Source organism: Pecten maximus, chromosome 14 (assembly GCF_902652985.1).
Source record: "Pecten maximus chromosome 14, xPecMax1.1, whole genome shotgun sequence".
Taxonomy (NCBI): Eukaryota; Metazoa; Mollusca; class Bivalvia; order Pectinida; family Pectinidae; genus Pecten; species Pecten maximus.
In genome coordinates, this window is record NC_047028.1 from 20,738,074 (window position 1) to 20,765,217 (window position 27,144).

Here is a 27,144-nt window from a genome sequence, read left to right on the forward strand (position 1 = left end):
GGTCCAACCATTTTTCACGAACAATGAGAAAGGACAAGTGACATCGAGGTCATTCACTTCGTCATTTCTAAACAAAGACCTAAAATAGAACCGCGATAGTGACAAATACGCCCACTAGTAAATGACTTTAACAAGAGTATCATCAACGGAACAACAGCTTGCTTCGCATTGTCTATCACCATACCACACAATAGTATTAAGGGATTGGAACAGCAACTAGAATCTATATCGCAAATATACTGTACTGTAAAGGAAATATTCAAATATGTTTTTTCATGTATTGAACATTTTGGGAAAGTTTTGACATACGAACGGTTATGAGTAATGCAAAGACACTCTTGTGCAAAGTTCAACATTTGCTTTTCTTCTTATTAACTATTAGATAATAAAACTAAAATTATAAACAAATAAAGCTAACACAAAGGGGGAAACATCGGTCCCGTAGCATCAATACAAATGTGTACAAAAAACCCGAACATTTGATTTTGGTATAAAAAGTTGAAAGTGCATAATATACATGTATGAAACTCATTTTTTTTTGTGTTTGACAAACTATCCTCCAGTGCAGATTAGCCAACTAATATGTCAATACAAATATTGATGCATACTACATATGATTTGTGTGCATTGGTGCCTATCTATACTAAACCTTGACATTACATTTTCAGACAAAAATATATATAATTAAAAATAACAGATAAATAAATAAGTAAATAAATCAATAAATAAATAAAAAATTGAAAATTGAGTTCGTATGTATTTAATGACTTCTGTATTTCCCAACAAGTAATGGTGCATAATATCAAATTTGGCATACTTATGAAACACTTGCACAAACAGCTTAGCAATAGATTTGGCATATAACATTTAACTTTAACAATATATTGAAAATAAAACATCCAACCTGAAATAAAGATCTGACACAAACCTTAAACCGTATAGCCTTATCAATAGATATCTTAGCTTAACAATAGATTTCACATACATGCATTTGAGATTTATGTTTTTTTTTCAAAATCATTTTGTGAGAAGTAATAGTTTACCCAACCAGAAACTCTGAAACCAAATATCACTACCCTAGTTAAGTTGCAAAAGAGTTACTGCGCCTTTCAGCACTTTAACATTTAGACTAAACCAACGCAGATGCCGGGTTGACAACATAAGCCCCTCTCTTCATTTCAACAAATTTTATTGACATGATGTTAATATCAATTGGATCGAATAACAGGCAAGCCTATATAAATTCTTTCCATGGTGGATTGAGTGATCGAATATAATTATAATTTTTTAAATTAATTGGTCTAAATATTTTGAAATGAAATACATAATATAAACAAAGGAATTAAGGGAAGTAACTATTTTTCAACACAAGATAAACACAGAATATGTTACATAAAGCACTTGCACACACACATACACACAAAGATACAACAATCAAACACATACACACACACATACGTAAATAGAAAAGCGGAAGTGACTCTGACTCATCAGAGTGCTTGGAACGTTTGAAGACACAGGTCCTTGTATGACAAAACTATTTTTACTGCATATGGAATATTATATAACAGGGCAACAACTAAAGTGGAGTTTAATTAACGAACATTATAAAGAAAAGAAGAAAAAAAAAAAAAAAAAATGTTAACATTAAAAAAATAGGTACCAACGATTTGTGCATTAGTTAATAAAGTTAAAAAAATATATGAAAAGACTTGTTTTTAACTAACCCCTATGATTGGGGTCACGTATTGGATCGATTATGCAGAGCTCCAAATAAAAAATGACCATGTGATAGTTTAGACAACGTGTTTATAATGTGCACATTCACGTGGAAGGCAATTTGTTGCTGGCAAGACGAACACGTATACACGTGTGCGTATAATATTTTGCACGTTGTTGGGTAATAGAGAAGGAAGTGTTTGTTCATATATATAAATATAAGGACTCAGGACATATTTTTAAATATTTTTATGGAGACTCAGGATATAGGTTTAAGTATTCAATTTTTAGGTAAGTTTTATACATGTATTTATATTTAAATTATCTTTTGATTGACATTTACCAGCACAATTCATTGGACACACCGTACCTACATGTATGAAATTAAGGTACATGTATGAGGGCATAGAGGCATTATACCTATGGAAATTAAATTAACAATTAAATTTATAAAATAATAATAAAAATATGAAGATTAATGAACATGTTCTGTGGTGATTTCTGAATTTAATATACATGCATATATTTTAAGGAAAAATTCCTTGGATTTCAACCAGAAATTTAGTTGTTCACCATAAGCTATAGCTAGAACAAAGACGTACAGTAATATTGTACATGGAGTAATACAGGATATATGAGACGATTAAATAGATATTGCATGCGAGATTCATTAGGTGATTTACATGTACTGTATATTTCCTTGATACATATATATGCATTTACATTATTCTTGCGAATGCATAAATATATTATATATTTGATATACATGTTTACTGCTTTGGAAAGAAGGGTTCAAATTAACTATGTTATAAAGTATAATGTTATGAAAATGTTATATGAATTTTGGTCACAATAAGACAGTCGTGTTATTTCAAAAATTCTTGTCAATGAAGACAATGTGTAAACATGCAAATGAAGTTATTTTTACTATGTAAGTATCATCACACACTTGACATGTATTACCCATCTGATGTAAGAGAGCCATTATCTCTTTAATTGAATTACAAAATTATTTTGATTTGCAAGTCAAATTTGGTTATAACACAGATAATTAAAACGTGTCAATTACTAGATGTTGTTTGTACGAACAAATATAATATAATCACACACATATGTTGTTTTTATACACACGTATAGCACAATGCATTCAATTTTACAATTGGCGGTTTATGTTTATGTAAAATAATGGCTTTATTACAGACATACATTTTTTTTGTATATACCACAATTTGCATGTTTTTTTTCTTTCTTTTTTAAACTGACATGTTTGACATACACTGTCACATGTACAGCACCGTTCATTTGAAAGAATCTAATTAACAGGTGTTGTTTATGACAACAAATAAATTAATTACATATATGGTACAATGCTTTACTCAAGTGATGTTGGTGTTGTTGTAGACAACACTATATATATACTTGTAGCTATCTAGAGTTAAGGTATGACAACAATTATATATAGATATTTTTCCCAATTTACACAATTAATAGAAGTCATTTGTTGTGTAATATCATTATTAATATAAGTGACAAATTATCATTATATGTATTCTGTTATTAATACGTAAATATCAATGTATATTTTTAAAGGTATTCTTAAACATTTTCTTCAATTTTATTGTTGTTAGTCACCTTTGAAACTAATGTATACGTACGTATACATGTACTGAAACAGACTATAACTACATTTTCCACAGGTAAACTCGGGTAATGTTTATATAGCAAAAACAACATGTTGGCTGAGTGGGAATGAACCGAATTTAGACCATGCGGCTAATCCCTTAATCCGACACAACCACACGCGTCCGTATGGAATACACAAGTTTATAACCCCTTATCAGCCTGTCTCATTAACCGGTATAAAGAACAAACACCATTATTTTGTGCTAAAACAGCTAAAAATAGGGTAGAATTCCTACGAGGTTTAATGCGAGAGTTCTGCGCAAGAGAGCTCAGCTGGGGCATTAATCTCCAAAGGCCTGATCGAGTGTCAATAAACATGTTTTTACAAAACACAACGTTACATTATCAAAAAGTTCCATGAGAGCGCCATAAATGGATTTCTCCTTTTTTGCTAATCATCATTTCCATCAGACAATATATAATATCCGCTATTATGTTGGAGTTCTATTGTTCTATCAGAAATGTCCATAATGACCTACAAGTAGTGCTACGGGGTCCAACCATTTTTCACGAACAATGAGAAATGACAAGTGACATCGAGGTCATTCACTTCGTCATTTCTAAACAAAGACCTAAAATAGAACCGCGATAGTGACAAATACGCCCACTAGTAAATGACTTTAACAAGAGTATCATCAACGGAACAACAGTTTGCCTCGCATTGTCTATCACCATACCACACAATAGTATTAAGGGATTGGAACATCAACTAGAATCTATATCGCAAATATACTGTACTGTAAAGGAAATATTCAAATATGTTTTTTCATGTATTGAACATTTTGGGAAAGTTTTGACATACGAACGGTTATGAGTAATGCAAAGACACTCTTGTGCAAAGTTCAACATTTGCTTTTCTTCTTATTAACTATTAGATAATAAAACTAAAATTATAAACAAATAAAGCTAACACAAAAGGGGAAACATCGGTTCCGTAGCATCAATACAAATGTGTACAAAAAACCCGAACATTTGATTTTGGTATAAAAAGTTGAAAGTGCATAAAATACATGTATGAAACTCATTTTTTTGTGTTTGACAAACTATCCTCAAGTGCAGATTAGCCAACTAATATGTCAATACAAATATTGATGCATACTACATATGATTTGTGTGCATTGGTGCCTATCTATACTAAACCTTGACATTACATATTCAGACAAAAATATATATAATTAAAAATAACAGATAAATAAATAAGTAAATAAATCAATAAATAAATAAAAAATTGAAAATTGATTTCGTATGTATTTAATGACTTCTGTATTTCCCAACAAGTAATGGTGCATAATATCAAATTTGGCATACTTATGAAACACTTGCACAAACAGCTTAGCAATAGATTTGGCATATAACATTTAACTTTAACAATATATTGAAAATAAAACATCCAACCTTAAATAAAGATCTGACACAAACCTTAAACCGTATAGCCTTATCAATAGATATCTTAGCTTAACAATAGATTTGACATACATGCATTTGAGATTGATGTTTTTTTTTCAAAATCATTTTGTGAGAAGTAATAGTTTACCCAACCAGAAACTCTGAAACCAAATATCACTACCCTAGTTAAGTTGCAAAAGAGTTACTGCGCCTTTCAGCACTTTAACATTTAGACTAAACCAACGCAGATGCCGGGTTGACAACATAAGCCCCTCTCTTCGAGAAGCGAGATAAAAATGGGTCCACCAAGTATTCTGTTATGTTTAAATCAAACTTCACATCCGCTTTCTAACGACATTGAACCACATTTATATAAACAAGCATGACATGAGTTAATGTAACAGTATAACAATGTAGTGAATAAAGTATCATCACATTCAATGTAATTAAATTGAACAATTTGAGACATGGTCAAACCACTATTTATAGACGAATACACCTACAATGCTGATAAAGCACGAGGTAAGAATTGACAAGATACAATAATACATGTACATTGTATAGTGTGTATTAAAATGGGACAATAAAGTCGGTGGTGTAGAAGTAATTCGAAATAGAAAATAGATTTATCGGCGAAACAGCAAGCACGATAATAACATCTTAAATCGCTTGATAAAATTTCTGCAACGGAGAGGTAGTCAACGTTCTATGTTGTATGTGTGACATAAGTTGGAAATGTAACGACCAGGCCGGGACTCGAACCTTGGAACTCGCTTTAATCGGTTAAGCTACTTCGCCACCTCAATCTGATTACAAAATAGATCCTTGTTATCAATCCGTTTTACAGGGATCTGAAATCATCCCATAAGAGGTCATGTTCTGGTGACCTTTTTAGAATATTTCAATGACGCTGTCATCCTGTATCAAGTCGTTTCGTCACATTATTCCACATTAACTTTTTGGTGACGAAATGACTAAACGTACAAATACAATTATGCAAGCTTTGTCGCCTCAAAACATTTCAGATTCTGAAAGTAATAACTTGGCTAATGCAAAAGGTCATCTGAATGAGACCCCCTATAGGAGGTCATCAGATCAAGATATGATTTGAATCAGATTGCTAACCACCGGTAATTTTAAAAAAAGATAGTCAAGACGTTTTCTATAAATTGTCGTTCAAACGAGATTTAAATGTGACTTGCATTCATTCTTTGTTTACATACATTTCACCTTCGTAATCGTGCTCATTTCAGTTCATAGGCATTTTAAACAAAACAGCACGTAATTAAATATACTAATCAACTGCACTAAAGTTAATTGAAATATTGAAATTATGTTAAAGTAAAGTAAAAATACTCATAGATTAGAAAACGAATTGCCATTGCTTTCTGGTTCTGTTTTAATTCATAGAATGGAAGGACGGAACAGTATGATGTGCCTATATCACTGACGAGTCCTAGAAGGATGAAGCAGTTACATTCTGTTCTTTATATCACTGACGAGTCCTAAAAGGACAAAACAACTGTATGATGTCCCTAATATCACTGACTAGTTTTAGAAGGACGAAAAAGCTGTATTATGTTCATATTATCACTGGCAAGGTCTAGAAGGGCGAAACAGCTGTATGATGTCTTTATTATCACTGACGAGCCATAGAAAGGACGGATCAAATGCATGGCGTCCCCAGCATCATCAACAAAACCTGAAGGACAAAACTAGCTGTAAGATGTCCCTAGCATTTCAAACGAGTCCTAGATTGAGGAAACAACTGTATGATGTTCCTAGCATAACTGACGAGTCATGCATCGTGCAGTTTAATCCATGTCTTGTCTACTCTAAAAGTCTTTTTAGTCTGTTTGCACAATCCTTTGTTGTTATGAAATAGTGATATCCAATCTATTTGTAAAATCAAATTGTGTTATATCGAAGAAATTGAACGCTATATCTGATAATTCTATACCTTGTAATACCAGAAGTATTTTGCAGACCGTTTTTGTATTGTATATCGAGGTTTAGCATGATTTGATGCTTTGGATTCATTCAGTCTCGTGATACAAAGCGGCTGATGTTCACTTACACAGTTAACTCAATAAATGATTGCCTTCTTGTTTCGTTGTTTCAATGTGTAACACCTACATCGAGTGATCATTCAATTCAGGGTCGATGCAGGGTCTAATGGAGACAGATATGGTGATAACAGTTGACATATTTGTGTCAGGAAAACGGAAGTTGGGGACCAATTCTAATTCCGTTCGCGTCAACATTGTCTGAATTACTACAGATCCAGCTCAGCACGAAATATACATCATGCGCTTACCCACGAGGACACAAGGCTACAGAACGGGCGACATCTTATTATTAAACACTAGAGCAAAGTGAATCATTCTATCCAAGATAATGAGTTATTGATGGGGTCAAACACAAAAGATAAACAAACAGAAAAATACAGTTAATTTGATTTGCATAGCTCAGCCTTTTATTTCTCTATGCGATATGTTTCTGAGGGTCGAGGGAATATCGTTCTGTTAATTGTACTCGTGCCATGTCTAAAAATTTTAAGAAAACCATTATCACCATTTCGTTGGGTTTAGCGCTAATTACAACTCCGGCCTATAGCAAGTATAATATAAACAGCCCATTTCCGCGATTTAAAGCTCGCAACGACGCAGAATTACAGCGGAATAACACTGCTTCAGAATTTAATCATTTTGCAATAACTAATTCAAAGTCAGCGCTGATCCTAGAAAACAACCGCATCATCAATTACCAAAAGAGTAATAAAATAAATGTTCCATACTAACAGAGTTTATGGTATCAATTGGCAGTGTATCAAATATAATACCCAGTGAAGAGTTTAATGTGATGATGTTGAAATATGAGCGCAAGATGGCTATCATCGATTTCTGGTAATTGGTTTTTTTTTGTCTATAATATAAGCAAAAAGAATTGATTTTATAAACCTGTTAACTTTCTCATTTCGACCGGACATTAGATATATATATATATATAAACTAATATTAATACTTATCATTTCACCACCCATCAAAATTAATCAGCTTTACATTGTATTAGTGTAAATAAGGTAATATGATATACGTGAAAAGATGGGTCGTCAGGATAATTGGTTTTTAAACATAAAGGGGATATCTAACAGTGTCTTCAATAATTTCAAATATATTTCACGAGTGTGGCTAATATTTTGATATTTATCACGAGTGTGAAGCACGAGTGAAAAATATCAAAATAACAGCTACATGAATGTATTTGGTATTACTAAAGATAAATGTAATGTTAGACATTCTGTTTATTACATTTTAAAGCAAAATTTACCGAGGCAGCTCAATCCCAGAATTCATTGCGGTCCCTAGTCAATGGCAAATGACGGAGAGCCGTATACTAATCTTAATTTTCCCCATTGTCGTTTGTAAGCAGTGTTCTGATTGGTCAAATATGAAAAAGTGATATTTTTCACCACTAGTAAAACAAATTATATTTCTCACTTATGAAAAATATCACTTATATAGAATGAATAATTTTCGATATTTCACTAGTAAAAATGTAAGAAACATGCACTTTATATTGGTTTGATTTCACGGTCATAATCGTATTCAAGGGGATATCAACTCATTATTATCTTACCGATGGTAATTACCTACCGATTTGCAACATAAAAAAACATTTCTCGCCTTATATTCATAGTAAAAGAAAGTTCTAAACGTTTCTTCATTACATGTTATAGAGTAACATATATATATCAATCAAAACACACTATGTTTATGCAAGGAAATATCGTAGATCCTATAGTAAGCATTGAAGGAGTATTGAACATCGGGTCCTTGGTACGAATTATTTAACCTTACAACATTTTGTTTACAATATTTTACATCTTGTTTCTCACCTTTATATAGACTTTTTGCTGCCATTCTGACTACTATTACAGTAGGGATGTAACACTTTATATTCTAGAAGCGGAATTTCCAAAAAGACTCAAAAGACATTCGCCCAATCCCGAACGCCATTCCATAAAAACGTCTCGGACATTTCCACTCTGAACATTTTCGCACTTCACTTGAAACTGACAAAACACACACATCTGATCCCTTGCTGTAACATTATTTTTTTTTTCATTTTTTTTAAAAACAATTTTCAAATACAAATATGCTGATATGTTGGAATGATTGAATTTGTATGTGTTTTGAGCCTGCGAACAAGCTAGTAACATACCAACTTTGTTTTTATTCTGGTAAAGGTATTCATGGAAGTACCTAATGTCCTTAAGTGTCCTCTTTACCAAAAAGTGTTACCATCAGCTCTCATTAGCTTTTTACGTCGGAAACCCATAAGAGTCTGCTCTATCATTTGTAGCTTAACAGGGCATGTTGTATGCATGTATGAAATCATATTGCAATGCTTTTCAAGTTAATTTCCGTACATTGCTGATACCGTAAACATCTAAGTTATTCTCTTTAAACAATTTCAATGTCAAATGCATCCTTTTCAAACTACAGTGCTGACAGATTATGGTGTTTTCTGTCTGAAATTGTAAAAAAAACTGAACTGTAGTTTGGTAAGAAAAAAGAAAGAAGAAGAAAAAAACATGAATGGGAAAATAAAGTCAATGGGCGAAAGATGTGCTAAAATAAGATGTTGACTAAAATAAAAACGAAACTCTAGACTTGTACAGGCGCTGTCTATCTTCGATCTTTACATTACCTTAACAACGGGGACGATTTACGCCTTTAATACAAGCATGATGGTTTCGGTTTTATTTATTGCAAATTGGTCTACCTCTCAGGAGTGACGTCCTTATCTCCAATTCCAACATTGCATACCGAAACGATTCAAATACTTTACCCCATTATCACGATGTATATGCCATGCCATGTGTCAGCTGTATACGGAGCGTACCTTATAACACGGTTTAGAGGTTGTAGGTTGATGAAGACACATAGTGACCAGCATGATGCCATTGGGGTATATGTTGTTTGCCAGTTATCATGCTGGCTTCTGGCATCACATAGAAGTTAGATTTATTTGCTAGGTGACGTCAATGATGAAAACCGACACAACCTGTCACCATGTCCGATTTTCATCAATTTTCCTGCAACTAAGAGATTCCTTTAATTTAAATGTTTCCAAGGAAAACATTACAGAGTTCAAAGACAGTTCTTTAACTGATATTGTTTTCCTTAAATAAAATAACGCTTTTCTATACAAAATGTAAAGTTAATAGGTTTCATTAAGGTTTACGTTTATATGTTTGTTTGTGTTTTACGGTCAATCGACAACTAGGGTCAATACGGGCCAAGCAATCAGATAAAATGTTTATTTTTAAAAGTATTGTTTATTTATATCATTAAAATAAAAACGGGTTAAAATAATAAAAAGAAATATAACGAACAGATGATTTGAACTTTGTGTTGCATATGTAACGTCAAAGGAAGTAAGGTTAAAGGACATCACAGTCCATGCAATAGGTTTTCAGGGTTTAAGTGACATTGATGAAACCTTGACCTGGCCTTGTCATTGTATTGTTTAAAACAAACAATTTTCATGTTGTTGTTTTTTTATTTCATTGTATTGATGTCAAATATAGAGTGGTCTGTGGCTATATTTACTACTTACTTATCTTGTTTAGGTTAATCAAATACCAATTTGACCGTGCTACTTGTTACTCGTGTCAATTAATATCACACCAATGTTACTAGTGTCGCGTTTAGCATATGGTTCCTGATGAAATGAGGATCGAATCAAAACAGTGGTATCAGAAACTGTCTATATAAGGTTTCAATGGCGTCGTTTATAGCACTATTATAGATCTATATACTGCGAATCTCGAGTACATGTTAGTTTATCATCAATGTGAAAACTCCTAAGGCATAAACATGTTGTTAACAACCGAATAATGTGATAGTTGCTGTCGGGATTACTCAAACAAGCATACTAGAAAAGGTTAGAAGTTTACAATAAAAATATAAACAAAACACAATAACAACATATAAACACCCAAATAACAAAACAAGAACAACAGAGGTTGTATAAAAGACACGTATGATAGCAACGAAGACATTCAGAAAAATAATGAGTTAGATATAGAAGAGCGAAAAAACAAATAAATAAATAAAAATCAAATTGCATCTGTTTCGTCCTCCCAAGATTCGTCAGTGACGCCAAAGGCCATGGTTTTAATGTTTAGGGGGCCAAAACCTAAGAAAAAACCTAAATAAATGCCCAAACCTAGAAGGTGAGATATATTAGCCCTATAGTTGGAACAATTTTATAATTATTAACATTGGATTTCAAAATAGCATTAAGTGCATGTATGTAATCTGAACCATGTCTCTATTCAAATAAATAAACCTCCGGGGCTGAAAAATCCAACAGCAGTGGCTACCACCTGCAATTACCAGGATTGGACAAAAGACACAGGATATGAGCACCTTTCTAAATGCAGAGGAGCCAAAATGATTCGTCAGTGATGTTAGGGGCCATCATGCATCTGTTTTGACTTTCTATGATTCGTCATTTATGTTGAAGGCCATCATACAGCTGTGTCGTCCTTCCAGGACACGTCAGTGATAGTAGGACCATCACACAGCTGTTTCTCACTTCAAGGATTCTTCAGTGATGTTAAGGGGCATCATACATCTGTTTCGTCCTTCTATGACTCGTCAGTAATGTTAGCGACATTATACAACTGTTCGTCCTTCTAGGACTCGCCAGTAATGTTAGCGACATTATACAACTGTTCGTCCTTCTAGGACTCGCCAGTAATGTTAGCGACATTATACAGCTGTTCGTCCTTCTAGGACTCGTCAGTGATGCAAGGGCCACCATGCATCTGTTTCTTCCTTTTGTGATGAGTGACGTAAAGAGTCATCATACATCTGTTTTCCTTTCTAGGATTCGTCAGTGATGTTAAGGGCCTTATGTGTTGATATCTAGGAGTAACCTTATTATGATCAGTGATTCGGTAATTTGCAGAATGACGTTTTTTTAATAAAATGATACACATTAGTATTTAAAATTGTCCTAATTGTCAACTTTCAGTAACAATATATATACATATACATATATGTCAGGCAATGCTAATTGGTGTTTCCTGGGAAGCTGGGAAACGGAAAGATCTTTGCTGTACTTCTATTGCTCTGGTTGGCATGCAGCGGGCCTCCCGTATTTTGTTCAATAAAATAGTCACCTACTACTACAGGGAAAACCCGCCTCAAAATGGCCCTGGCTGTTCACGCGCCGATCAACCAAGCAAACAAACAACTATGAAAAAGTTTACTCCTTTTGTACTTTTAAATACACAATGCATGTATGTGTATTACTGTCTATTGTATACTAATTGATGTATCCCTTCATTTGACAAAGTAGTACAATAAAAATTCTTTACATAATATATTTTTGAAATAATCTGATATTTGGGATAGTCTTATCAAGAAATAGTTTAGCCAAATAAAAAATAAACAATTGGCCACGATAGTTAACCTTAATTTATATATAAAAAAAAAACGTTTTGTTTTTTTGCGGAAATGCAACCTAGTGATTATATTCTGAACAATATACATATGTATATATAATGTCTATACCTTGATATGTTGATATCAATATTTAAATAGGCAGTACTTCTTATGTGTGTATTTATATCCTGGATGCCTGAGTAATGTTATTTATTGATTGGTATTTTTTTCTGGATTCCTTCCGATGTAGGGTTGAGGAAACCTACATAATGGTTTCTGCTTCACGATATCGATTATGTAGAAATACAGCATAAACCTGAAACATCGTCTGACAAGTAAATATCCTTTATAATGTTCGACATTGATATATCTGTATATATCCTGTACCATGCCTTGATTGTCTCATATCGGCAGATTGCTCAAAGTCAGGTTAGCAATTATGCATATTTTGCACTCAACCGACTACACTTGATAAATGTATATGAATAAATGACAGTTGGAATGTCTCTTTCAAACAAGAATTTAATCAAGCTCTTTCTACGAGTTCCTTATCCCTATGAAATTTAAGGTAATCGACAGTAAAATAACACGTTTCAAATATTCACTAGTTTACGTAAAAGATATTTAATCCCCCAGAACATGTATATATTGGAAGGCTGCCAAGGTTGGGGCCTTAGGGTCAGCCTTCAAAATATAAACAATGTCCCCACACAGGGGGGCTCTCACTCGCCACACAACTGACACATGTTACACATCTCGTTCTCTCATACTTGAATTACCACATGAAAATAACACAAACTATTAAAATAATGAACGATATTTTTATGCAACCTTAAATTATCCTGTCATCCGACAAAAGCGATAGAAATGATTTCGTTCCAATTCTTTAACAATGATGTATATAATATAATGTAATTCTTACCAAAACCTACATACGACTAAAAAAAGAAAAAAGAAAGGGACAAAGCTAACCCGTAGGGGCCTGCTATTCTGTATATGTATCTTCAGTTTCCTCCTTCATAGAAAAACTTCCACCATCTGGAGTAATAACTCATTTATAGTCTTTGCACAAAATAAGAACAATAGTTAAAGTTGCGGCACAAATAAAGAGGATATGAAAGTTAAAAGTTCATGCTCTATATATTAGGTGTATACATGTACTTTAATTAGCGCACTAAATTTGTTAGAGCAAAGCCAGCAGGATATGTAACGTGTTAAACTTTCTTTGGTTACTAACCCACCACTATTAGCGATTACGTCCGCGTTTTATCTGACCAAGCACGCTGAATCTCTTTACATACAGCGAGCAACATAGCCACCTGGCATAAACGTTCACAAGGTCGCGTGCCCCATCACCAAAGTCCTCATCGCCCAGACAGTTTCAATAAAGAATATTTTATTGTGCAGAATTTTGCTACAATGGGACTTAGGCAACAGGCGTAGCCTATACAAGCCCGACACTTGCTCTATATAATGATCTGAGTCGTTTCATCAGGCTTGTAATCGGGTGTCATTAACAATTCAATTGGTTGTGATTGGCTAATAAGAGAATGGTTCCTAATATCTTGGAGTTATTCACGCCTCAACAGGAAATGCTTCGTAGTTTCATTTCCCCTTCCACAGAGTAGGCACGTCGCTTGCATTTTGTTCTGATTGAACGCACTTTGCCAGAGAACATAGCTACTTGTCGCCAGTAGTGGCCGTGTCTGTAACCGAGTGACGTCTCTCGAGTTGAAACGCATTGTATTCAGAATTGGATGATGTGATCCCGGGAGAAATGCTTCTACATTCAGATGACATAAGCTCCGATAGGTATTGGCTTTCTCATTAATGGAATGCGTCCAATGAGAGTGAATGGCTATCTTAATGCGATCCTTCCATTGCCACAATGATGGTAATTTTTCAAGTGTTCTAAGAGGTTCGGTTTGGTTGTAAATATGTAATATCCTTCTTAGCTCCTGAAACCAAGTGGAGGAGGAGTCCTTAAGAAAAAGCTGTTAATGTGCAAGTTTTCTCCTGTGGATAGTTTTGGGTAGCCTTGCCATTGCTCCGTAATGAATCGGAACTCTCAGATAAAGCATGACCTTCACAGGGAGAATCCCTGTCAGAACATGCACTATCCGCGAGTTGACCATCCATTTTACACAACTCTTCATCCTTGAATGCAGGTCCTGTATCACTTCCCATTGTTTTCCTACCACCCTTGCGAGTTGCAAATTCCTGAGAAGACTGTTGTGTTTTACCACGTCGAATGCTGATTTGATATCTAGGTAAGTTCATAGTCATCTTTCTTACAATCTTTGGCATCTCGGAGCGCTTCCACTAGCAAAGTGGCAGCCATTGATGGCGACGCTTGTGTCGTAAATAAACACTGCTATGTGGTTTAATGAAGGTTAATAGAAGGGCTTCTAAGGCTTTCGTTATCACTGGTGTAATGGTGATACCTCGGTAGATTTTCCCCTCAAATTCACCCCTTTGATCTTGTATACATAAACTATAGTACCTTTCTTCCAAGGAGGAGGGACAAATCCCGCCCTCATTATGGAGATAATGATCCATGTTACTGTATCAATTACTCTATAACCAGCATGTTATACGTGTTCAAAAACTAGCCCATTAATGTATTCTGCTTTGTTCTTATTCAGGAACATGATGGCCTTAGCTGCTTCCTCTCTTGAAACTGTGATGGTATAAGTATCAGTACTTCAGATATCGTTGATGATGTCCAGAAAACCTATGCGTGTTTCCCGTCATATAGGGCATTTCAAGCTTGATAAACTATCATACCGAAGTGTCGATTCCCATCTCGTATATTAGTTGTTTCGTGGTATTACACAGACTATATCATACGGGAGATAACTCGTACAGGAGTTAATTTGTCAGGTCATGTCGCAATAAAGTGTAAGAAATTTATACTTTTAAAGCTCTATCTTTTCTTTAAAACCGTATTCATCTATTTCATATGCAAATTGTTTAAATGTCATTGTGTTCACTATGTTTGATTGGAGGTGATTTCACGCATCAACAATACGCTGCGTGAAGGAATATTAGAAGGTGAATGCCTCGAGTGCTTGAATTTTCCTAAAATCAAAATATATGTTTGTAACTTATTTGTCATATTTATCAGAAATATTTTTGTAAGCTTCTATCATATCACCGCGTGGTTCTCTTTATGTTTATATTGGTAATGCTTATTCATATAGACGTTCCGTGTATAATTAATGTAGAATATATGTTACTTGTTTAGCTGCTCCACGCTGTACATCATACCGCAGACTTTATTTATAACATGTGTTGTCTAACTAATGCTGTATAAAATAATTTAAAATAATTGATATCAATGCATTTCATTGTTCTCCTGAATATGCCTATTTTGGAATGGACCCATTTACTTATAATGAATACAATGAGTTATTTGTTAAAATACATAATTATGCTTTATGCAGACTTCAGTATAATGGCATAATGTATAATAAAAAAAGACGTTCGCCCAAAACAACTAGAATTATGTAAATACTAAAATAGGATAACTTATGGATAATACATTTTAAATTTACACGAAAAAGTCAAGTTCGGCCGGTAATTTACGGATGCTCTAAAATTAAGATTGTATTTTATACTTTTTGCAAAATCAGAGGGATTATTGCGGTCACTAGTGTAAAAATTGTCTTAGGGTATTGTGAGCTTTCGCGACCACAAGCTCAACCTGTCATAAAGGCATTGTGAGTTATGGCGACCACAAGTTTACCCTGTCAACAAAGCATTGAGGGCTATCGCAACAATAAAGGCATTTTGAGTAATCGAGACCACAAGTGTATCGTGTCTTTGAAACGGATTGAGTGGACTATTGCGCCAACTAGTATAGCAAGTCTTTCACCTTTCATAGAACTGACCCTTTGATTTCTCAAACATGTAAAATTATTAATTTCGTAGAATTTCTCTTTAAAGATCACTTGCGAACTCAGTACATGTAATTGGTTCATTATTGTAACCCTGATAAAATACTAGCCCACTATACCACTCGGCCAAAGCTAACGTCTTAATTCGATCCGTTGAGCGAAAGACTAGTTAGACACCCCGAACAAATAATTAGCTTTTGTCGCAGCATGGATGTTATATTCGGACACTCGATAAAGAGCATTGCTGGTACATTCGTTGTAGCTCGCCTTTCCATGAAATTCCATAGATAGGGAGTGAGAAAAAATAAATACAGTTATTAATTAGAAAATACTTTATTGAATTCAATACAAAAAATAATGTATGCATACTATTCACACGGTATTTTGATATAAATGTTTATGGAATTGCACGTGCGTCGTCATTTCTCAGCAACGACAATGTGTTCAATGCGTAGATAATGGTTCATTCAAAACATACAGAGCGATAAAAATATATATTTATATCAGAGTTAAAAATAGAAATGATATATTTTATTGACGTATGCCACAGCTATATACATGTACATACACAAATATACTTCTACAGTTGTAGAACATTACCTTTCACTCCGAGTACACCTAACTACGGTTCTGATATATATAGCGGAATGCGTATTGCAAACATCGATGAGCAGAAACAGATAACTGTTTTAAAATTTACATAGCCTTTCATGATATATACATTTTACTAGTCAACTTGTAAATGGGAACGATGTTATCCTTTACAGAACTGTACTTAAGGCAACGATGATGATCAGCAATAGAAACAACAAGAAGAAAATTCTGTCGAGGCATCGACCAACTTCCTGCCAATCACGTGCCAGCTTTTCGTACGTGCTCTCTCGGATGACTTTTCCGGCCATAATTTTTGTGTTGTTAGCTACGTCCCGGAAGTGTTCTTCCGTCACTGCAATATCGACATTGTCCAGTCCGGTGTCCTGTGCCAGGTCCTGGGATTCTTCCAATAGGCGTATGTTCATTGGAGTATCAGGTTCCTGGAATACCGGGAAATTGCTGTCCAAGCAAAGACACCTCCGTAGTCCACGACTCTGTATACACAGCTATAAAGAAAAGGCAAAAGACATTTCCCTCATGATCGTTATGGAATTGACAAATTGTCCCTAATATTATGTTGATTATGTCTTCTATTCGATTTATTCTAGATATCAACCAGGTTTCTTTCTCCTTTTTTTACCTAAAAAACATTCTGTTTTTAATTTGACTGGAGTGCAGCATTCATTATGTAATGGATATCCAAAAGAAGACCAAGGTTCGGATTTCGATGACTATCATAATATACTAATGATTACTCACAACTATAGACACTATCAGTACAAATATAAAGAAAACACGTACGGAACCTAGCCAGGCCGGTAACGGCTTTCTCCTTGCTCCCCTGTGCCGCAGATTACCGGTTAATACACAACAGAGAATGCTGAAGAACTGCAGTACAAATATGGCAAAGTAGAACACAACTGAAATAAAAAAAGATATGGCAAAATATGATACGGCTGAATAAAAATATGACAAATGTCAAATGGCAGAATAAAACACATAATAAAGTAACAAAAAAGAATATGGCAAAATATAATGTATAAGACCATGAACTGGGAATGTGACATGATCGAATGATATAGCATATTAACACTGGAAATATGATTTGATCAAACGGTACAGTCACTTGATATACCTACCTGCAACTTGACCTTTAGTATGATTAAAGGGAACAGTCTGTTGTTATACCTACCTTGAACTTGGACTGTGGCATGATCAATCGGTACAGCCTCTTGATATAACTACCTTGAACTGGGAATGTGGCTTAATCAAACCGAACAGCCTTATGATATACCTACCTATAACTGGTAGTGTGGCTTGAGCGAACGGAATAGCCTCTTGATATACCTACCTATAACTGGTAGTTTGGCGTGATAAAACGGAACAGCCTCTTGCTATACCTACCTATAACTGGGATTGTGGCGTGATCAAACGGTACAGCCTCTTGGAAGACTATCAGCATCACAGTCATAGTCATCAGGAGAAGCATACCTAATGCAGAGACAAGATTGCATGATAGATAACGATTCATTTACTTTAATTTATCTTTGTGCTCAAAGAACTTGCATAACCAGTAACCACCAACGCTTGCGGGTTGTTATCCCATTGTCTGCAATGTATACATGTACTGTCATGCAGGAAAAATGATATCAGTAAGGGTATCTCTGAAGGAACGTGATTTAGCTCAATACAGATTATATTGAGTTATAATATTTTACTATGATAGTTTCCTGATATTTACGAAATTTTCCAGAGGTCATACTATATGGCATATCTGTTCTCAAAATGCATATAAAATTGATATATCTCTGCCTAATTGTGACTAATTGTTTAATACAGAAACGCTTTGCACACTTTCTGTACATACCGTAATTTGTTCTTGATGTCTGATCAGGAGGAAGCAAGAACACCACAGGGATAAGGATGGCGAGGAACACTGACGGTCCAACGAGAGCAAGTCTGTAGTATGAAGCTACTCTGGAAACAGTGATGTTCACCGCAAGATTCACGTATGAATCCGGACAGCACTGATATTTCGTATGCTGAATGAATGCCACCATCTTATCAATAGTCCATTGGGATGTATTCGCCTAGAAATTTTCGTGGTCATCTTTCCATGTAATGTTCTGGTAAGGCTTTCCAGGACAATCATTTCATGTGGATACGATCTTGATCAATCATGTGTTAGTTTTTAAATTTTTTGTTTTACTTGTTTTTAAGCTTGGTTTCCACTTTTTAATTTTTTAAAATTAACCCCCGGGGGGGGCCTTTTAATTTTCTAAAAAAAATTTTTGTTTTTGTCTAACTAAATTTCCCCCCGGGGGTTTTTAAAATTTTTAAATTTAAAAATTTAAAAATTTTGGATTATCATGCCATTTCCCTTTGTTTTTAAAAAAAAAAACTGCTTTTTTTCCCTAATTTTGGAATGGACCCATTTACTTATAATGAATACAATGAGTTATTTGTTAAAATACATAATTATGCTTTATGCAGACTTCAGTATAATGGCATAATGTATAATAAAAAAAGACGTTCGCCCAAAACAACTAGAATTATGTAAATACTAAAATAGGATAACTTATGGATAATACATTTTAAATTTACACGAAAAAGTCAAGTTCTGCCGGTAATTTACGGATGCTCTAAAATTAAGATTGTATTTTATACTTTTTGCAAAATCAGAGGGATTATTGCGGTCACTAGTGTAAAAATTGTCTTAGGGTATTGTGAGCTTTCGCGACCACAAGCTCAACCTGTCATAAAGGCATTGCGAGTTATGGCGACCACAAGTTTACCCTGTCAACAAAGCATTGAGGGCTATCGCAACAATAAAGGCATTTTGAGTAATCGAGACCACAAGTGTATCGTGTCTTTGAAACGGATTGAGTGGACTATTGCGCCAACTAGTATAGCAAGTCTTTCACCTTTCATAGAACTGACCCTTTGATTTCTCAAACATGTAAAATTATTAATTTCGTAGAATTTCTCTTTAAAGATCACTTGCGATCTCAGTACATGTAATTGGTTCATTATTGCAACCCTGATAAAATACTAGCCCACTATACCACTCGGCCAAAGCTAACGTCTTAATTCGATCCGTTGAGCGAAAGACTAGTTAGACACCCCGAACAAATAATTAGCTTTTGTCGCAGCATGGATGTTATATTCGGACACTCGATAAAGAGCATTGCTGGTACATTCGTTGTAGCTCGCCTTTCCATGAAATTCCATAGATAGGGAGTGAGAGAAAATAAATACAGTTATTAATTAGAAAATACTTTATTGAATTCAATACAAAAAATAATGTATGCATACTATTCACACGGTATTTTGATATAAATGTTTATGGAATTGCACGTGCGTCGTCATTTCTCAGCAACGACAATGTGTTCAATGCGTAGATAATGGTTCATTCAAAACATACAGAGCGATAAAAATATATATTTATATCAGAGTTAAAAATAGAAATGATATATCTTATTGACGTATGCCACAGCTATATACATGTACATACACAAATATACTTCTACAGTTGTAGAACATTACCTTTCACTCCGAGTACACCTAACTACGGTTCTGATATATATAGCGGAATGCGTATTGCAAACATCGATGAGCAGAAACAGATAACTGTTTTAAAATTTACATAGCCTTTCATGATATATACATTTTACTAGTCAACTTGTAAATGGACACGATGTTATCCTTTACAGAACTGTACTTAAGGCAACGATGATGATCAGCAATAGAAACAACAAGAAGAAAATTCTGTCGAGGCATCGACCAACTTCCTGCCAATCACGTGCCAGCTTTTCGTACGTGCTCTCTCGGATGACTTTTCCAGCCATAATTTTTGTGTTGTTAGCTACGTCCCGGAAGTGTTCTTCCGTGACTGCAATATCGACATTGTCCAGTCCGGTGTCCTGTGCCAGGTCCTGGGATTCTTCCAATAGGCGTATGTTCATTGGAGTATCAGGTTCCTGGAATACCGGGAAATTGCTGTCCAAGCAAAGACACCTCCGTAGTCCACGACTCTGTATACACAGCTATAAAGAAAAGGCAAAAGACATTTCCCTCATGATCGTTATGGAATCAACAAATTGTCCCTAATATTATGTTGATTATGTCTTCTATTCGATTTATTCTAGATATCAACCAGGTTTCTTTCTCCTTTTTTTACCTAAAAAACATTCTGTTTTTAATTTGACTGGAGTGCAGCATTCATTATGTAATGGATATCCAAAAGAAGACCAAGGTTCGGATTTCGATGACTATCATAATATACTAATGATTACTCACAACTATAGACACTATCAGTACAAATATAAAGAAAACACGTACGGAACCTAGCCAGGCCGGTAACGGCTTTCTCCTTGCTCCCCTGTGCCGCAGATTACCGGTTAATACACAGCAGAGAATGCTGAAGAACTGCAGTACAAATATGGCAAAGTAGAACACAACTGAAATAAAAAAGATATGGCAAAATATGATATCGTTGAATAAAAATATGACATGTCAAATGGCAGAATAAAAGACATAATAAAGTAGAAAACAGTTAAAACAAAAAAGAATATGGCAAAATAAAATTAAAAGACCATGAACTGGGAATGTTACATGATCAAATGATACACCATATTTGTATACCTACCCAGAATTGGAAAAATGGTTCGATCATAAGGTACAGCCTCTTGATATACATGTACTTACCTGGATCTGGACCTTTGGCAGGATAAAACCTAACAGCCTCTTGGTATGCCTACCTTGAACTTGGACTTTTGATAACCATTCCTATATCTGTGACTGTGTCATTAACAATCTGTACAGCTTCTTAGCATACCTACCTTGAATTGGGCCTGTGGCACGATCAAACGAAACAGCCCCTTGATAGACCAACCAAGAACTGGTGGTGTGGCATGATCAAACGGAACAGCTTCTTGATATACCAACCTAGAACTGGTAATGTGGCTTGATCAAACCGAACAGCCTCTTGATATACCTACCTATAACTGGGATTGTGTCATGTTCTCCCGGAAAAGCCTCTTGCTATACCTTCCTATACCTGGAATTGTGGCGTGATCAAACGGTACAACCTCTTGATATACCTACCTAGAACTGGTAATGGTGCTTGATTAAACCGAACAGCCTCTTGATAAACCTACATATAATTGGGGTTGTGTCATGTCCACACGGAAAAGCCTCTTGATATACCTACCTATAACTGGGACTGTGGCGTGATCAAACGGTACAGCCTCTTGGAAGACTATCAGCATCACCGTCATAGTCATCAGGAGAAGCATACCTAATGCAGAGACAAGATTGCATGATAGATAACAATTCATTGTCTGTAATTTATCTTTGTATCTTTGTGTTCAAAGAACTTGCATAACAATTTACTAGCAACGCTTGCGGGTTGTTTTTCCATTGCCTGCAATGTATTCTGTCATGTACTGCCATGCAAGAAAAATGATATCAGTATATATAGGATATCTCTGAAGAAACGTTATATATCCCAATACATAATACATTAAGTTGTAATATTTTACTGTGACAGTTTTCTGATATTTATAAAATGTCCAGAGGTCATACTATATGGCATATCTGTTCTCAAAATGTATACAAAATTGATATATCTCTGCCTAATTGTGACTAATTGTTTAATACAGACATGCGTTGCACTCTTTCTATACATACCGTAATTTGTTCTTGATGTCTGATCAGGAGGAAGCAAGAACACCACAGGGATAAGGATGGCGAGGAACACTGACGGTCCAACGAGAGCAAGTCTGTAGTATGAAGCTACTCTGGAAACAGTGATGTTCACCGCAAGATTCACGTATGATTCCGGACAGCACTGATATTTCTTATGCTGAATGAAAGCCACTATCTTATCAAAGATCCATTGGGGATGAGCTCCTGTACTGTACCCAGGTTCTTCCACAAATATGTTCTGTGGTTCAGTCTTTCCATGGTAGGTTATGTTCTGGTGTAAGCTGCTGTATGTCCAGGGCCCCATCTTAAGTACACATGTCTGCGTGTCGTAAGGGAACTTGGACAAGTCAAGTGGACAATAGAACGAAATCGTTTTTGTAGGCATATACGTTACGAACCCCGTTGAGCTGACCAATACATTCGAGACCATTGTGCTGCTGGGATGGAATGGTGAACTGTCAAAACATCAAAAAAGTTTAGCTTTAAATTAGTAAACCCAAAAAGAGTATCGTAACCATTCATCTTCTAAGAAAAAACATAGAAATATTCTATTCTAAAAATTCTTCAGTGACAAATTTTAGTATTGAGTGTAACCATAACCATTTCCGTGTTTCGCGCCTAATCCTCTAATGCACAATATTCAAAATTGCGTCCTTAAATGGTCATATGTGTTTAACAGGCCACTACACAATGGAAAACAAAGAGCCAAAACGATTAGACATCTTACACATTAAAAACCTCCATTTCCGGCATCCATATTGAATCAGGGGGGACTCGGATAGTTTTAAGGTTTCCATACTCCGAAACGTTCCATTGCAACCTTGCATCTTGCCATGTCTGTAATACATTTTCATCGAAATAGACTTAAATAAAAATTTGGTAATTAATTAATTAATTCTTACATTTTCTAAATGAGACATGTTAATTGAAGTACAAAAGATAATATTCAAGTGACTAAATCACTTACCATTAGATGATAAAAGGAAATCGTCATAGTGTCAGTTGATGTTTCCTGTAGTGAAACACAAAAATATTAATGTAACATGATATCTGTAAAATCAACGTCACGTGAAAACATCAATATACATGGGTTCCCAATAACAAGAACAAAGTATAGACATGTACTTTGTGTTGCTATGAGTTTACTTTACACAAGCAGGTGATTTATGGTATTCGGGGAGAAACAACCACAGGGCGCGGTCTATGTTATAACATCCGAAATCAAATTGAAATCTGTTAAAAATAGTATATTTATGAGCGAAACTTTTCATTATATTTGTCTTGCACATTCTCGTTGATGCAACCTTATACAGTACAAAAGAAAACCCCATCTTCAATTGTATTAATGGTGTAACTTATATGTTTGGACAGATCGTTAGGAAGTCTCAGAAGGATATGTCATTCTTCTGGATTTAACCATTGTTTATGATGCCCTTTAGCAGCAGGCCTTGTGGGATGGTTCGAAATATCGTGAACAAATTCACAATTACGACGTGACGGAGTACGTGCCTATACTTTCTGTGATTAGCTGGATCGGGAAATGTCTTATGCGTTATGGGGTACCATTTTGTTACGGGATTGAGAATATATTACAGAACAGGTACACTGTAGACTGGTTCCCTCCCTTTGTTCTCTACTCTCTGCCATGGCTGCGCTCCGCTCACAAACTGCTTGTATGCAAGGGAAGTAACCGAGAAAGGTACCAGTCTGGGACCTTGATTGGTACCCTCCTCAGTTACTTCCCTTGGATACAAGACTCAAGGTACACTTGACTATCACGTTAACAACACGTACAATAAATTACCTATACACAATATATATACATATATATATCACATATATGAATAGAATAAATACTTTATAACCTGGGTTAGATATATACTGCGAGTTACTTTAAAGATTTGACCAAAACTCATAAATGAGGCAACCCAAGAAAACAGAAATTGCTAAAATTGAATAAAAAATGGAGCGTAAATACATAATAACCAATCTTTTCTTACGTGATATAAAGCACTTCTTCATTAAGGTATAACACGTCGCATTACAAAGTGATAAAAACATCATAGTATTGTTTTATGATATATAGCATCGTATTACCTCATTATAATATAAAGCATTACCATATTTCATATAGATAGATGATGTGAAAGATAAGTTCGATCACAGTACAAAACATTGCTATATTTTGTCGTAATACCATGAAACTTACCAGTAATTCCAGTCTTGGATTGGAGAAGACTAAATCTACATTAAAGCCAGTCGAGTTGCTCACTAATACTGGACGTGACGATTTCACGTAGTATTTCATCATATCTTTGTACAGGCGGTCTTCATCGTTTTCTGTGAAAACGTATTGACCTGCTAAAACAACAAAGTCTCTTACACGTATGTGTTCAGCTGTATATTGTGTCGACATGTATTTGTAGGAATGTGCCCTGTTATAATAAAATATGTGGTTATAGCGGGCCATATAAGGATAGAAGATGTGATTTGCGCATGCCATGTTGGAATACAAGATGTAGTTTGAGCATGTCATGTTTGAGTAGAGTGCAAGATTATATTAGAATAATTACTATTTGAATATAAAACATGGATCGATAGTGATGCATCCTGATTGAGTATAAAATGATGTTGGAACAAATTCTGATTGGGGACAAAATGTGATTGAAGAGTATCCTGTTTGGATGCGGAAATGGCATGTCATGTTAGAGTACAAGCTACTGTTTAAGCGTAAAAAACCGTAAAACAAGGAAAGTCGCACACAGCATTGCCAAATCTAATTCAACATCAAAGCCCTGTATCAAATCCAAAAGATAAAAACTCACCAAAAATCTCGTCAGATATATGAAACGTTAATGTACTCTCAAAGTTTTTGCGTAGCGTAGTGTTAGCATTAAATATTAATTAGTTTAAAACTACAATCAGAAAATAGAGAACAAAAATACATTTAACCGGATAAAGTAAATAAGATATTTATTTGTTATGTATCTTATATAAGTCTGATATAGAGGACATTAATAGTCCTGATTCAGAATGATTACAAGATACTACACCATATTTTGCAACCTAATTAATAGCAATGATGTATTAATATGATTTATGAATATTGCTCTTTTTATGAAATAGATATATACATATCTGTATCTAAAAGACACTAGTCAGTGGGACATATACAAGTGAGGCTCGATAGGGGGCGACATTTCGCTGTATGTACAATAGTCACAGAAACCGGATACGTACTGAATACTGCCCCTGATCTAGCAAATATCGCACAACAGCTCGACTATAAATAGCTGTAACAACAGCATACCGTCGGCTGGCTTGGCTTTGTTAGCCTTGTTGGTTTAACAAACCGTGAAGCAAGTTCGTGTCCCTATTCAACGCAGGTAAACATATTCAATCCAAATCGTTGCTTTCTTAATTCCACAAACCATGTTTTTTTCGGTGACTCGGTATGTGGTAATAATGAGCACTTTCAATACTTTTTGTTTATTACCTGAAATGTGCGTAAGATAACCAGCCTTCCTGAATACCATAGAATATTAGCAGTGGAAGCGTCAACACAATAATGCAATAATTTAAAATCAATGTCCATACCAACAAAATGAACGCCAGTCCTAATACCAACGTAATGTTATGGTTTGCAAAACAAATGGCGCTATCGCATGTATACAACAGCGTTATATCCGTTTTAACAACTTGTGTGTGTACGCATCGATAGAACCGAGGCGAGGACGGTTTACAGCTATATAGGGGTATCGTTATCTGTCGGCTCAACCTTATCTCTGCATTCGAGAAATGTGCATTGTTTTCATACCCTATAGAAATAAACACGTGCCACATAATACCTGCTGCTGATGACAGTATCGACAGAATGTATATCCCAAGGAAGATCTTTGGCCAGGAGGACGAGTTGGATCCCATGCTGCCGACCATTCCTAGTGCGATGGCCCGATGACGAGATAAAACCTATATATGTAGCTGCCCAGCCGTGACGAGCTGTGACGTAAATTCAAACTTCCCTGTTTGGAAGGTATAGGAGCTACATGGGTGCTTTAAATATCTGTCGACCTTTGTTCAAGTAGTGAAGGGACAATTTTATATCTTTTGGGTGCGACGTGCTATGAATAATTAGATAGAATGAGTTATGTATATGCTACCTGATATCTAGTGTATTACAGCTCAAGTGGAAGTATTTACCTTGGGAAGAAATGCATTGCGATAATATTGCAGTGTGCCGACATCTTTATAGGCATAATTATATTGTATGACTTGCGAATAATATTTTCGTTCCGTCATAACCGATAACGTTTAACGACTACATCTAAGCAGAGAAAAAAAATGATAAAAGGAGGTCTTGGCTATTCTTTATTAATGTTTTGAAAACTATCAACGATTTAATATCTATTAATGTTTTGATATCTATTTGTTTTGATATATATATATATACATATATTTGAAATCTATTAACGTTTTGATATCAATAAACACAATGGTATCTTTTTGTTTTGACATTGATCAATGTCACGATATATATTAATCTTTTGATATTTATTAATATTTTGATCTCTATTAACATTTTGAGCTCTATTAACATTTTGATATCTATTTATGTTTTGCTATTTAGTTATCTTTTGGTGTCTATTTTCGTTTTAGTATTTCTTACTCTTTTGATATCTATTAATATTTTA

At 34.8% G+C, this 27,144-nt stretch overlaps 2 protein-coding genes across 3 annotated transcripts in view; both read right to left on the reverse strand.

Annotated features, from left to right (window-relative positions):
- Nucleotides 1-27,144, reverse strand: part of LOC117342043 (arylsulfatase B-like) — a 221,545-nt gene that overhangs the window by 179,142 nt on the left and 15,259 nt on the right. The gene's annotated exons all lie outside the window — the stretch shown is intronic.
- On the reverse strand, nt 16,465-26,430 carry LOC117342047 (neuronal acetylcholine receptor subunit beta-3-like). Of its 2 annotated transcripts, none has more exons than XM_033904015.1 (9): nt 26,302-26,430; nt 24,663-24,814; nt 23,421-23,465; nt 23,181-23,290; nt 22,649-22,908; nt 18,612-18,824; nt 18,149-18,235; nt 17,546-17,664; nt 16,465-17,250 (listed from the first exon to the last, which is right to left on the reverse strand). In XM_033904015.1, exons 1-9 carry the CDS (start codon nt 26,387-26,389, stop codon nt 16,912-16,914), a joined length of 1,413 nt encoding a protein of 470 aa, XP_033759906.1. In that variant the 5' UTR covers nt 26,390-26,430; the 3' UTR covers nt 16,465-16,911. The 2 variants fall into 2 exon arrangements, with proteins under 2 accessions (XP_033759906.1, XP_033759907.1); XM_033904016.1 differs by having other exon boundaries at nt 24,663-24,811; nt 26,302-26,413.